Source organism: Ambystoma mexicanum, chromosome 6q, assembly GCF_040938575.1.
Source record: "Ambystoma mexicanum isolate Mex_15411 chromosome 6q, UKY_AmexF1_1, whole genome shotgun sequence".
Lineage (NCBI taxonomy): Eukaryota > Metazoa > Chordata > Amphibia > Caudata > Ambystomatidae > Ambystoma > Ambystoma mexicanum.
In genome coordinates this window covers 1,308,503,475-1,308,517,003 of record NC_090937.1, presented here as the reverse complement: position 1 = coordinate 1,308,517,003, position 13,529 = coordinate 1,308,503,475, and the positions used below count along the sequence as shown (strand labels likewise).

The window sequence follows — 13,529 nt, the reverse complement described above, 5'->3', positions numbered from 1 at the left end:
AATATCTCAGCCGGGAATTATGTTCAAAGGGAACTATCGAATTCCATTTTCAGTCTAAACTTGGCTCCTAGAGGAAAATCATAAAACACACCACTTCACACAACGAGCACTGACAGTGAGAAATGTATTAGACCTCAAGTCTAATAACGGACATATGCTCCATAATGTAAACTGGTGAGTTTTTGACACATTATCTCCATCACTTGCACCATCGAACCAGGAGACTAACTACAGTCAGGCAGACCAGCCGTTTTCCCAATTGATTAACCTAGTATGTTATATATTATGTTACTTTGTTTTTTTTCCGTCGTAACATTCAATATTGTTCCTCCTCCCCTGCCCAGTCTACCTTTTTTGTTATCACTCTAACCCATTTATTCACTGATAATCGTTATACCCATTTATTCATTAACATTAATTTTTTGATCTTGTAACATTTGGGTTTTTTCTCAATGTTGTTGTCCACAACATGGTGTATGTGACCATAACATTAACCATTTTGACCAAATCAACTTATCACCAATCATTGTTAGGTGTCAAGGTTCCAGTGGGGTGTGAGTCTTCCCATAAAACGCTGCCAGCAAAAAAGAAAAAGGGTTTCTCTGTCTGCCCCGTTCCATTGCAGCTCCGTTTCTCAAACAGTGGAGGTTGCCATGGAAACGTTCCCAGCAACTCCGTGCAACGTAATCGCGTTGGAATACAATGAGTTTCACCCAGCAGCTAGCGAACTGTCATGTGACGCGTATCCAATCATGCAGCACCTACGTCAATTGAAACGGTTCAAAAGCTTCTGGACTCTGCATAACGCTGCTTCTGATTATCGTCACTACAGCGTTCTGCAAGTATTCCGATGCATATAAGAGCCCGATTCTTCTTCGTATCCCGACTCTTCTTGGTCTTTTGATTCGGTGCAGCTGACGACCGCTCAATACCGAGCCCCCGGCCTGCTAACACGGGCTGCCTTCACGGACTGCAAAATAGACCGTATCCACGCCTACCCTTTCTTTGTTGGTGTATTATACACTATTTCACTATTTCTCCATTTTGTTTTCACTGCGGATACGGTCAACTTAAGGAACTCTTCAATAACTATTCTGCATTTCGTATCACTGCGGTTACGATCCGCTGGAGGAACAAAGCTTCCAAACCTGTTTTCAAGACACTATTACTGCGGTTACGCTCCGCTGACAATCTAATCTACGGTGCATTCCCTGCTCCTCTCTGCTACCCTCATGTTCTGCCTTACACCTGAATACATATAAAACACTGGGTTTTGGGAACTTTCTTTCAGGACAATTTTACAGCGTCTACAGTTTCAGGAACAGCATTTGTGCACTACAAGGACGACTTGCAGAATCATACAGCAGTGCACCAACCTACACCTAATGCATCCCTTGTTCCGCTCGGGTGTAGGTCCTGTATTAATCTGCCCTTTCTGTTACCGTTGGTTTTCTCTGGAATGTACTCTTATTCCCTACTTCAGACCCAATACTTTCCATATTCCTGTCCCACATAGGTAAGATATTCACATAACTCCTCTGTATTTTTCAATTACACTTGTTCTTGGTACTAAAGTAGCTTTCTTTCCCGTTTTCCAAACAGAGGGTGGATTGGTTGAAACGCCAACACCTGTCCAAGGGTTAAACCACGATCAAACTATATTACGTAGGCTGGTCCTGTAATAGTATCTATTGTTCTATTTTGCATATTGGTAATACGATTGTTTGATCTAATCTTGTTTGTTTCCTTTGCAGTCTGGGTTACAGCAGTGTTTGCCCCTGCTCTCATCTGATTTTCCCTTTTGTCTGGTGATTTTGGAATCAGCAAAGGGGCGAATCTGAAGGAAGAGCTCCCTCATGAAGAGGAGGCCTGGGCTACAGCTACAGCTAGCCCAGGTTCTAAGATTACCTGGCCTGCGGGAATCCAGTTGCTTCGTCACCTGGGATACTGAGTGAGTACCGACATTAGGCCCAGAGGAAGCTCAATGAGCAAAACATGTGTAGGCCCTTTTTTGGAGAAATGTTACAAACGTGACTATAACTCTTAGTGTTTCACTAAACATGCTATCTATTTCCCAGACCACCTTTCAACTGCACTTGACCTTTAAACAAGAAATAAAATGTGGCATGGTATTAGGGCATTGGGGAACAGAATATAATTTACATCTCATTTTTACACATTTTTCGAGCCGATACACTAGATTTCCTTTCCACTACACACCATTGCCCTTTCCAACAAGATAGACAACGTAGGATTGGAGGGCAAAAGGAATCATTCACTTAACATTGTATTCAATGGTATTAGCCTATTTGACCTAAAACAACTGACCTAATGACCAATTTTATTGAATTTTGCATGGGTGATTTGGACTCTGGGGCAATTTGGTCGCATATATTGCAAAATACCAACACAGGAGAGTGGAGGACATACATTTTTTATTTTATTTTTTTTTAAAAATGTGCATTTGAATTGGGCCCCAAGCAGATAAATTGCGGTCAGTTTGCCGCGATCAAAATAAATTCTGTCAAACACACCCAAACCTATGAAATATTTGTCAGTTAAGAATTTTCTAGCATGTCAATGATTTATGAAGTAAAGGCAAAACAGACCAGCGTTTTTTGGCTTCTTGGCCAACTATACTTCACAAAATCTTCAACATTTTAAGCACTCAGTAGTGGTGAATACTTTGTCAAGTATTTTCAGATGGGAGATATGAGACTGATCCGATGACACCTAGCCCATTTTGTTCAATACAAACATTTCTTTACCTTTCAAAAAGTAATTGTGCATTTGCAATAAAACTTCTCCATGGAAGTTATTTTAGATGATTGAACTTCCATGCATCATACTACAATATACCAGTGAAGTCACATGAAAGACAGATATTACAAACAAAATGCTTGTTGACAAAATTACAGCATGCCCAATGATTTAAACCGCAAAATTGTTCACAGAAGAGCTGCAAGAGCTAAAAAAACAACCGTAAAATGGAACAAATATGGAGAGAACAGTACAACCGACAGGACAAAATAAAATACCAAAGACAGCTCAAACTATACAAATGAACAATACTCAAAATAAAAATACTACGCTACAAGAATCGGCAAACATCCACAGAAAGAACTCTTCAGAATCATCAAAGAGATTAAAAAACCCTTCACCCTGCAAGAAAGTCGTCATCCCGACACAAGCACTATGTGACTGCATCACCAACCACTTAAGACCAAAAATAGAAATGATCCAACAGACCAACACAAACTGCACTAATATAACTACAACGGCTGAACCACAGACAACGGTGGAAACAGACTACAGCAAGACACACCTGCCTAGAACTAATCACTGAAGAAATAATCTTCACACTGGTCAAGGACACTGAGAAACCAAGGTATCCTTACCCATTCCCTGGCAATACCTCCACCCTAGTGGACAGGGAAAGGCCAAGGCTACCGGATCCCGACCATAGGGGTGGATATGTGAGCTAGGACTACCTGGGGAGGAGGTAACTTAGGGAGAAGAGGTGAGGTGCCCTTAGGTGATACACAGTAACCCCCCTTTTCCTTCCATATTGAGTCTTCCCAAACCTTTGTAGGCTGTTGTCATTCCCTTCCTAATTGTTTAAATGAATCACCTATTAACACCCACCAGTTAAGTACTGGGACGAGGAAAAGGCAACTAAGATCAATGCAACTTTTTTCCATTGACTTGCACAATTACGTACACCAGTTAAGTACTGGGACGAGGAGGAGGCAAGCAAGAACAATCCAGAACTCCCAAAGCGGTAGTTAGCAGTCTAGTCTTTTTGGACCAATCACCCTGGTGGGAGGTTTAAAACAGACATGGACAGAGAAGATGGAGGCAGCTGAAGGGGCAGTTGGATAGACAGCTGGAAATGCAGGTCCACAGACTGCTGGAGGAGCGCAGACCTGTACTTGAAGACAGAGTGGCAGAAGAAGCACTCGAGACCCCAGAACAGATGCAGAGAGTATGCAGCGGGAACTGGAGCCAAGGGACGCTGGAACCAACTTGGCAGTCTGCAGCAATGAAGCAGTTGTTACTAGGCAGAGCTATGGATGGAGGCGCGAGCAGTGAGAGATGCATCAGTGGCAGACGCAATGTCACGGAAAGCCACTGTGGAGGAAAAGGGAAGTGGTCCACGAGAGAGAAGGATCATGGCGGTCAGAAGCCTTGCTTCATCGCCGTGCGCAGCAACCGTTGAGCCAACCTAGAAGGTGGTGACACCTGGCGCCACAGACAGGCTCACAAACCCGTGCAACATTTATTTTGAATACATATATGAATGAAAGTCAAAACCCCATACTTTTGAACACTGATATGATTGAAAGCCATCGCCAGTACTGTTGAATGCCGATTTGAACAAAGCCATTACTTTTGGAATACTGAAAAGAAAGATATTAAAGGGCAATTATGAAACCATGTAAAATACCCCATACGAAAGGAAAGGGGACTATTCAGAAACAGCATTGTCTACTCTTATGAAGGTACTATATGAGTTGTGAAAATGAACACTGGCAAAAGCTATATGAATGCATGCAAGCAGAAAGATGAAAGGTGGCAAACTAGTGATACTGTGTATACAAGGAACTGATGAGAAGTTTCAAATTATGTGCATCAGTTGCGTGACCTGTAAGGGGTGGACCCTGTGGTCCAACAACTGCGCCTAGACAGAGGAGACATGCGTATCGAAAGCCACTCAAATGCAGACAATCGTTTGCTTTGTGAATACTGTGGAATTTACCTCTGGAACTGGTGAAAGGCAACTAAATCAGAGTAATTGGAACTTATTCTGTCTTGAAGCTTGGGGAAGGGAATCCCTTGGCATTGTCAACTGTAATTGTCTTGAAGTGGGGGTAAAGAAGACCTTGTTGCAAGCCCAGAACTGGGACAAGCTCTGAACAGCTAGTGAACACTTCTGATTTAGATATTTTAACCCATACACATTTTTTCATGTATCAAGTGAGGGCCAGGTTAGGTTCGGACAAAGACAGAATTTTTAAGTTGGACATCCCGATACAGGTTCTCCTTAGTTTTTGTTGGGTAGGGCAAATTCTCCTTAGAACAGGGCAGTTTAGGCCTTCTTTTGATTTAATAAAAATGCTTAGCCAGAACTATAGATCTCTTGTCTATGTCTACTTCATGATGACTTCACAGATGTCAGAATGGGATGGACTTGTGATACAAGTTGGGGAAGACTTACACTAAAGTAAAACCATCCCATATGTTTCTTGTAGTCGAACATTCCCCCCCCCCCCCGAGGAAATAAACAATAGTAAAAATCCAACCCCACAAGAGAATCTCCAAAATCACAACAATCTACACCCAGTGTCGAATTCCAGTTATACATCTCAGGATCTACTGTATGACTCACAAATCTTACTAGATACTCTTACCCTGTCCACCTATCAATTAAAACAGGGAGACAGAATGACAGAATTTGACTATTTGCACCCCAAAGGGCTTTTTTCCGCCAAGGGGCATTGAAACTGACTCTAGCCAAGAAATGGGGGGGGGGGAGGTTTGAACGTAAAATTGTTTCCTTCTCCAATTCAGACAGATATGTTCACTTTAGAAAATATATTGCCAGGACACCAAATACAGGCCAAATAACCGTTCCAGATGGGTCTGGCACGTTTGATTGCTGCCCAAGAAAGAACAAATATACCTCAGGGGGTTGTTCAACCCTATGAAGGAGATTACCTTGGGAACTTCTCTTTAAGCTTTGAGAGATTAGCTACCCAATTCTGGTTGGGGGATGATTTGTAATTATGCTATCTGGGTCAAAAGCACCATGTCCTTGTAGCTAGGAAGAAAAACTCTACCACAAGCGTTTGAATATCCAAATATAGAGTCGTTTATTAATTCCTTACCCTCCCTTTTCCCCAGAGGGTGGTTCTTCAACTTAACAAACCCACATTAACACTAGCCATTGAAAACAGCCCAAAACTTAGCATATGCCAGCAAACATTTTCACCTTACGCAGAGCGAAAGAAAATAAAATAAAGCATCGAGGTCCCCTCACCCTACTTTCCAACCAAGAGAGAATGATTGTCCCCAATGAAATCCAGGAGTTGACAAGTGGCGAAAAGGAGAGGGAAGAAAGAAAATTAGAACCCCAAAGTCAGGAAGAAATGGAGGAAGGTGGACCCATCAAGTTTATGATCCCCATTTGTTTCTCATGTAGAGAATGAGGCCATCTGGCCAGAAATTGTTCCCAAAATAAAAGGAAAGAACGTATGGAAGTCGGGTGTATGGTGGGGGGAGAATGGGAGGATCTCTGTTCCGATAATTATTTCGAAACTCAAAGCAATTTGTTTTGCGGAATACCAACAAGTCCACTCGTAACAGCCCTAGTAAACTACATTCCAGTAAAAGATCTAGCAGACTCGGGCAATAAACTGCAGTTTGTGCCGACTAGATTCCATCTGACAAATTAAGAAATGCCCCCCTTGTAAAAATCAAATGTGTTCAGGAGGCTCAAGAACTCCACCCCAAAGTCTCAATTCCCATCCATGTATGAGGTAAAACCACTTTCTTTCCTTCAGCTGTTTTTCTGGGTGATGCCTGAAGAAACCATCACCGGCACAGACTTCCCTTTTTTCCTTTCTTTAATACAATAAGATAACCCCTGTACACCAGAATTCTCTCCCTTTAGACACTGGCAGGAAGAATCATACTCCTGCACATTCGGTTTTGCAATTGATCATCAGAGAATATCAGAACCCAACAGTATCCTGAGAACCCAATGGGGTATCACCCTTGTGCGGGTAGCCCAATCGCCAAGGGAAGGGGATGTGAGAAACCTGAAGGTATCCCGCCCCTTTTCTTGGCGATACCTCCAACCAGGTGGCAAGGGAAAGGCCAAAGCTACTGGATCCTAACCCTGTGGGTGGATATGCAGGAGAGGACTACCATGGGGAGATAACTTAGTAAGAGTAGGTGGGCGGCCCTTAGGTGAGACACGGTATTGCCCTTTACCCTTTCATAATGAGGTTTCCCTTTCCCAAGCCTTTGTAGGCTATTGTCTGTCCCTTCCTCATTGTTTAAATAAATCAACTATTAACACCCACCAGTTAAGTACTGGGACAAGAAAGAGGCGACTAAGATCAATGAAACCCCATTCCATTGACTTACACAATTACCTACACCAGTTAGGTACTGGGGCGTGGAGGAGACGAGCAAGAACATTACAGAACTCCCAAACAGACAGTGAGCGGCCTAGTCTTTTTGGAACCAATCAACCTGGTGGGAGGTTTAAAACGGACATGGACGATAGAGGCAGCTGGAGGGGCAGATGGAACGGAAGGTCCACAGACTGCTGGAGGAGCACAGACCCATACTGGAAGGAGATGTGGTAGAAGCAGCACTCAAAACCCCTTTACAGATGCATAGCATACGCAGTGGGAAGTGGAGCTGAGTGAAGCTGGAAGCCCGTGGCAGACTGCAGCCGAGGAAGCAGTCGTGACCAGGCGGAGCTTCGTAGAGAGGCCAGAGCTGCAACAGCTGCATCAATGGCAGACGCAAAGCCACAGAAAGATGCTTCAGAGGAAGAGTGAGGAGCCGCACGAGAGAGAGGGATCGTGGTGGTCAGAAGCCTTGCTTCATCGCTGTGCAGAGCAACCGGTGAGTCAATTTAGAAAAAGGGGCACGGCAGACAGTCTCACAAAGCCATGAAGACATTTGTTTTGAATAACTATATGAATAAAAGGAAAAACCCAGTACTTTTGAATGCTGATTTGAACATAGCCATTACTTGGAATACCGAATTAAAAGGAAGATATTAAAGGGCAAATACTAAACCATGTAAAATTTCCCAGGAAGAAAGGAAAGGAAAAAATAGCATAATCTACTCCTTTGAAGGAACTTTATGAGTTGTGAAAACGAACACTGGCAAAAGCTATATGAATGCATGCAAGCAGTAAACGATGAAAGGTGGCAAACCAGTGATACTGTTTTACAAGGAACTGATGAGAAGTGTCAAGTGATATGCATTGGTTGCATGACCTGTAATGGGTGACCGTGTGGTCCAACAACTGCGCCTAGACCGAGGACGCATGCATATTTAAAGCCACTCAAATATTGACAGAGAAACCTGTGGCCAAATACAAAGAATGTTTTTGTCTTTCAAGTCAAGAAACGTTTGCTTTGTGAATATTGTGGAATTTACCTCTGTGAAACTGGTGAAAGGTAACCAAATGAGAATAATTGGAACTTACCACTGAAAACCGTTTTGGACAAAGTTAAGAGACTTGAAATTTGAGGATGGGAACTCCTTTGCATGCTTAACTGTCTTGGAGACTGCGGAAGGGAATCCCATGGCATTGTGAACTGCAACTGTCATTATATGGGGGGAACGAAAACCTTGTTGCAAGCCCAGAGCTGCGAGAACCTCTGAACAGCTTGTGAACACTTATGATTTACATACATTAACCTGTGTACATTTTTCGAAGTATCAAATGAGGGCCAGGTTTGGTTTGGACACAGAAGTTAAGATGGACATCCTGACGCAGACTTTCCTTTGCTTTTGTTAGGTAGGGGAAATTCCCCTTGGAATAGGGGCAAGTTAGGCCTTTTTCACAACACCAACCTTGCAGGATCTCCAAGGGTCACCTGCCTCCTGGTTATCTTCAAAGAAATCCTGAACCACAAAACCCCAGCGACAAACCTCCGGAACCTAATGAATCTTTCACTTATAACAGGAATCGTACAAAACTCCTACAAATCAGCATACATCAAACCAATGTTAAAAAATGAATCGGAAAGTTCAGAAGATCCACGCAACTAGAGATTGATAACCAATTTACCCTACCCAGCGAAGATCTTGGAGAACTATGTATACAAGATCCTACTTAAATACGTTGCAACAAACGGAATACTCAACCACTCGTAAATTGCCTTCTGTCCGATAAGAGGAACAGAATCAGCACTCCTATCGATATGAGACGACCTGAAAATAAATGCAGACAACGGCACCCAATCTGCTCCCATACTATTGTACTTATCTGTGGCATACAACACAATCATGCAACACTAATAAAAAAATACTGTTGGAATGTGTCATCCAGGAATCTGCACTAAGGCGGCTTACCTCTTCCTCACAAAATGAACCAAAAGAACCTACTTATCACCTTTCACCTCAAACACCAAAAACATCTCCTGCAGAGTTCTACAGGGATCCCGCCTCTCCACCCTGCTTTTCAACATCTACATGTACCCCCTGATGAAAATCATTCAAACCCACAGACTAACCACCTACAACTACACAGACGACACAACCAATTATGAAGATGATCACGACCCAGGAACCAAACAACTGTCTCACAGACATCTACAACTAGATGACAACAAACAACCTCAAACTGAAAGCGGACAAAACAGAAATAATCATCTCACCCAGAGAAAGAAATGCAACCAACCCACAGCTGGACTGGCCGACCAGCATGGGAACACAACCGGAGACTTCCAACGAGGTAATAACCTAGGAATACTCATGGACAGGGGATTACCGCTGGAACCGCAAGTCAACACAATCACTAAAAAGTGCTTCTATCTCCTAAGACCACTCGGAGGGTTGCTCCCATACCTCTCCTAGCCACACAAAACCCTTACAATCATATCCCTGATACTAACAAGAATTGACTACGTGAACAGCCTCTACCCAGGAAGACCGACTCACTAAGAATTTTCAACAGGTCGAAAACACAGCAGGCAGGATTCTCCTAAGATTAAACAGAAGAGACCACATCACTCCAGCTTTCAGAAGCCTTCACTGGCTACCAGTTAATAAACGCATCAAATTCAAAGCCCTCTGCATCACCCATATATCAATACACAGACAAGGAGCTGAATTCCTCCAGGCCAACGTTAAGCCACTGCCAAACAAGAAGGGACCCAAGATCAAGCGATGACCTACAAATAGAGACAATACAGTACGGAAAGAGGAGATCCGGAGGAACAGCATTCTAACACCTAATTGCCAACCTATAGAACACCATGTCCAAAAAAATTAAAACCACAGAAGACCACATCACCTTCAGAAAATGACTTAAAACCTGGTTATTCAACAGACAATGACAAGCGCAAAGGGACAATGGCAGCAAACAATTTGTGGATGAAAAGAAACACACTTAGGGATGTTGTCACATGCCGGTCAAGTGGCACAGCGAGTAGAGCGCTCGCTTTGACATCAGTGCAGAGCCTGCGAACGCAGGTTCGAATCCCGGCAGCGCCAAACTCAGCGTTTCATCCTTCCGAGGTCGATAAATGAGCACCACACACCGTGGGTAATAATAAGCAGCGCTCAGATACCTGAGGGTTCGTAGCGCTATATAAATGCCAAATTATTATTAAATTATTATTAAAAGCAGCGAAATCAAGGAGGACCAGAATACCCCACTTTCCACATGCCTCACAAGTAGAGAGACCGGCGAAGAGTAGCCCACCCAATCAACAGTCTCTGGGAAAAACATCCCACACACAATGATGAGCATTACCCTAAGAATTGCTAACCCACATAACTAGGGTTGCCCAGTTGAGCACCACTTCAATTATAATACCAGCGGTGCACCCATTCAGCAGCCAACCGCACAACAGGTCAAAATCCAACTGCTCCCACGAATTCCCTCTGAATAACTAGGAACACCCTAGGCGCAACCAATCCTCTGCTCTCAGATCCGTAGGGGAAGTCATACTCCATGCTTGGAGAGGAGGTGGGGCTGGCCGACAGAATGCAACAAAGATCATTGGAAGGTACGATCAGGCAGCAACCAAAGTGGCACTTCAGAGGCATTGTAAAACAAACCGATTTTCTAACCAATCGCCCCTTTCCTGCTCCTCCAACATAACCAACGCCACGATACACGACCAGGGGCTAGCAAACTACACAGACACACCGAGAACTAATCTAATGCTCGCACCCCAACCAACTACGAGACTCTGGAAATAACCTTATAGGGAACATACCCTTGCACATTGTACATAACTCCATCAACACTACACAAATGCACACCAACACAATACATTAAAACACCCAGTCATCTGCGACTCTTGGCCCCCATATGGATACAACTAACCAGTGTGCATGACCGCAAACCCACCCTAACTTCATACAACACACACAACCAACACAAAGACTAGCACACATCCGAGGCACTGAGGCCAATCCATATGGTTACAACAAGTAGGGCCTCTCGAACCAACCCCATCACGCGAGACAATGCTCACAGATGCCAGTTTCTCCTGGTTCTGAACCTATCCTCACTAACACACCCTGCCCTCTTCTCTTGCAAAGGCAAGTGAACACCTGGAGACTGCCCTTGGGTGGTAGCAGTTTGCGATATAAATCAACATGACAAAGTAAACTGAAGATTCTCAGATCCAAGCTAAAATGTGAAAATGTAAAATCTTACCTTGGGTTGATTTGCATTTACTTTGGGGTTTACTGAGAGGTTTCATTGGCGTGCTAGCAGGAGGTGGTTGGGACAATTTTTCTTCCATGTTTGCTTCTTTGACATATTTGCAAGATTTTCCTAGCAATATGATGCTATTGAGGACCTTCAGTGTTATAAGCCTAAATAAAAAGTGTAAGCAAGTTAAAAAAAAAAAAAAGGCATACTGCATCCATTATTTTATGCTGCAAGAAATTCCATCTGCCCAAACACACACATCAACATCATCATTCCATTTTAAAGGTCTTCGCAAGTGTTCGCTCAGCCTCTGAAAGCGAGAACACATTTCAGTTTAAGAAATCGGACATCTTGAGGCGGCTGTGTGGGCAAAAATAAAAGATAGTAATTGCCCACTTACCTTGCATTTAGAATGGGCAATCAGATGGAAAAGCACTGCTGTGTTTATGCCAACGGAAACAGAGTATATGACAACTTAAAGAAGTGATAATTTCTCAAACATGTTAAGGAGAGCATATAATATGCTTTACAAGTGAAACAGTATCTTTACGATTGTGTTCGTAGCCAGCTTTGCTTAATTGGCTGGAAACAATAAGACCAATCCTGCACAACATTGGCTACGTGAAATCTGTCAGTAAAACCTAATAAACCGGAAAGGATACCAAATCCGGAATGCAGCCATGGAAATTCACCATAAACCGGCTCTGTTAATATATTATACGCAGTGCTGTCCCGTATAATTTTGCAGCCTCATACAAGATGTAAGATGTATTACAGATACAAATAAGCAAAGAAAATATGGAAAGTTGTACCAGGTAGTTCATCATGTATAACCTTATGCATAGGTTTCAAATTGAATGAATCATGTGCAGATATATGTAGATGTGTATATTCACCAACAAAAACATTGTTAAAGGGACGTTGTGGTTAAGTTGCACTAGCAAAATCCTATGTAGGTGAGGGCCACCCAATAATTCGGTCTCCCGGCACGTCCCTTATAGTAGCCATACAGGTGCTGCCCCTTCTGTAACTGACCTTTCCTCCCATTCCTTCTGTGGCGTGTGTGAGAACAGCATAATAAAGGAAAATGAACTGGGAAAGGAAAAAAGGTAAAGAAAGCACCTTTGACAGATCAACAACTGAATTGGCAATGCACACATGCAGGGCTGGAGGTGTGGCAGTGTGGTAAACACTGTAGTTCAATCGGTTAGAAAGGGGGTAGCTGTACAAAGATGTTTCTTTACGTGTTCCAGGCGTTTTCACGAGAGTCAGTGCCCAACACGTACTACAAAAAAATATTACTTTCAAGAAAGGCACCAAGCCAATTTAGATGGGGTGTGCAGAAATGGAGATGGCAGGCATAGTAAGATGAACGTTATAGCTGGGGGAAAGTAATCGTGCTGTCAAATGTCATATTCCCATGGGCGAAGTATGACAAAGGCACATGTCGAAAAAAGGCACAAATACACATCTTTGCAATGTACCGCCATGTCTGCATTCACGGACCAAATAGGAAATGATGCAGCCACATCGGTGGCTGCATAATGCGATAGATACGTATGCAAGACATCGGAAACAAACGGCATGAACTGGGCAAGTGCCTCCATTGTAAACGGCTCTGAAACTTGTGTAACATATTGTGCAAATTTCCCTCTGCAATGAACAATAATGTCGGCATGATTTTGTGTCACCAAAGAGTCACAGAGGGAAACCAAAATCCGGTACATCATTGTAGGTACTCCACAGCACTACACATGCACATTATAGATGGCAAAATGAGTAGACACCACAGTGTTTTCCATTTACTTTCAATCCATATATGTCAGTATCCACTAAAACCTGCACGCTGTGCCTCGTGTAACACCGCCATAACCACACCCATTGCATTTCTGTCGACAAATACACTGTGTAGCAGTCTGTCCGTACACACCACACCCACAAACTTTATTGCCCAATCCTGTAGCCTGTGCAGGCCCATTTCTATGGCCATCATGTTCAAAAGGGGCGTATGTAACACGTGCCACCCTGCAACTATCACGATATTTGCGGACCTTTTGTTCTGTGCGTGTGCGGGAGTGGGAGTGGGAGAATAACTTTCAACCAGGG

The 13,529-nt window shown here is 43.3% G+C and overlaps 1 protein-coding gene across 2 annotated transcripts in view; it reads right to left on the bottom strand.

Moving 5' to 3' along the window:
• The window catches only part of TAPT1 (transmembrane anterior posterior transformation 1), a 596,742-nt gene that overhangs the window by 49,853 nt on the left and 533,360 nt on the right, over window positions 1-13,529 (bottom strand). For both annotated transcript variants that reach the window (XM_069631915.1, XM_069631916.1), the window contains exon 13: window positions 11,427-11,587. In XM_069631915.1, coding sequence (XP_069488016.1) covers window positions 11,427-11,587 — 161 coding nt within the window. The remainder of the gene's footprint in view (window positions 1-11,426; window positions 11,588-13,529) is intronic.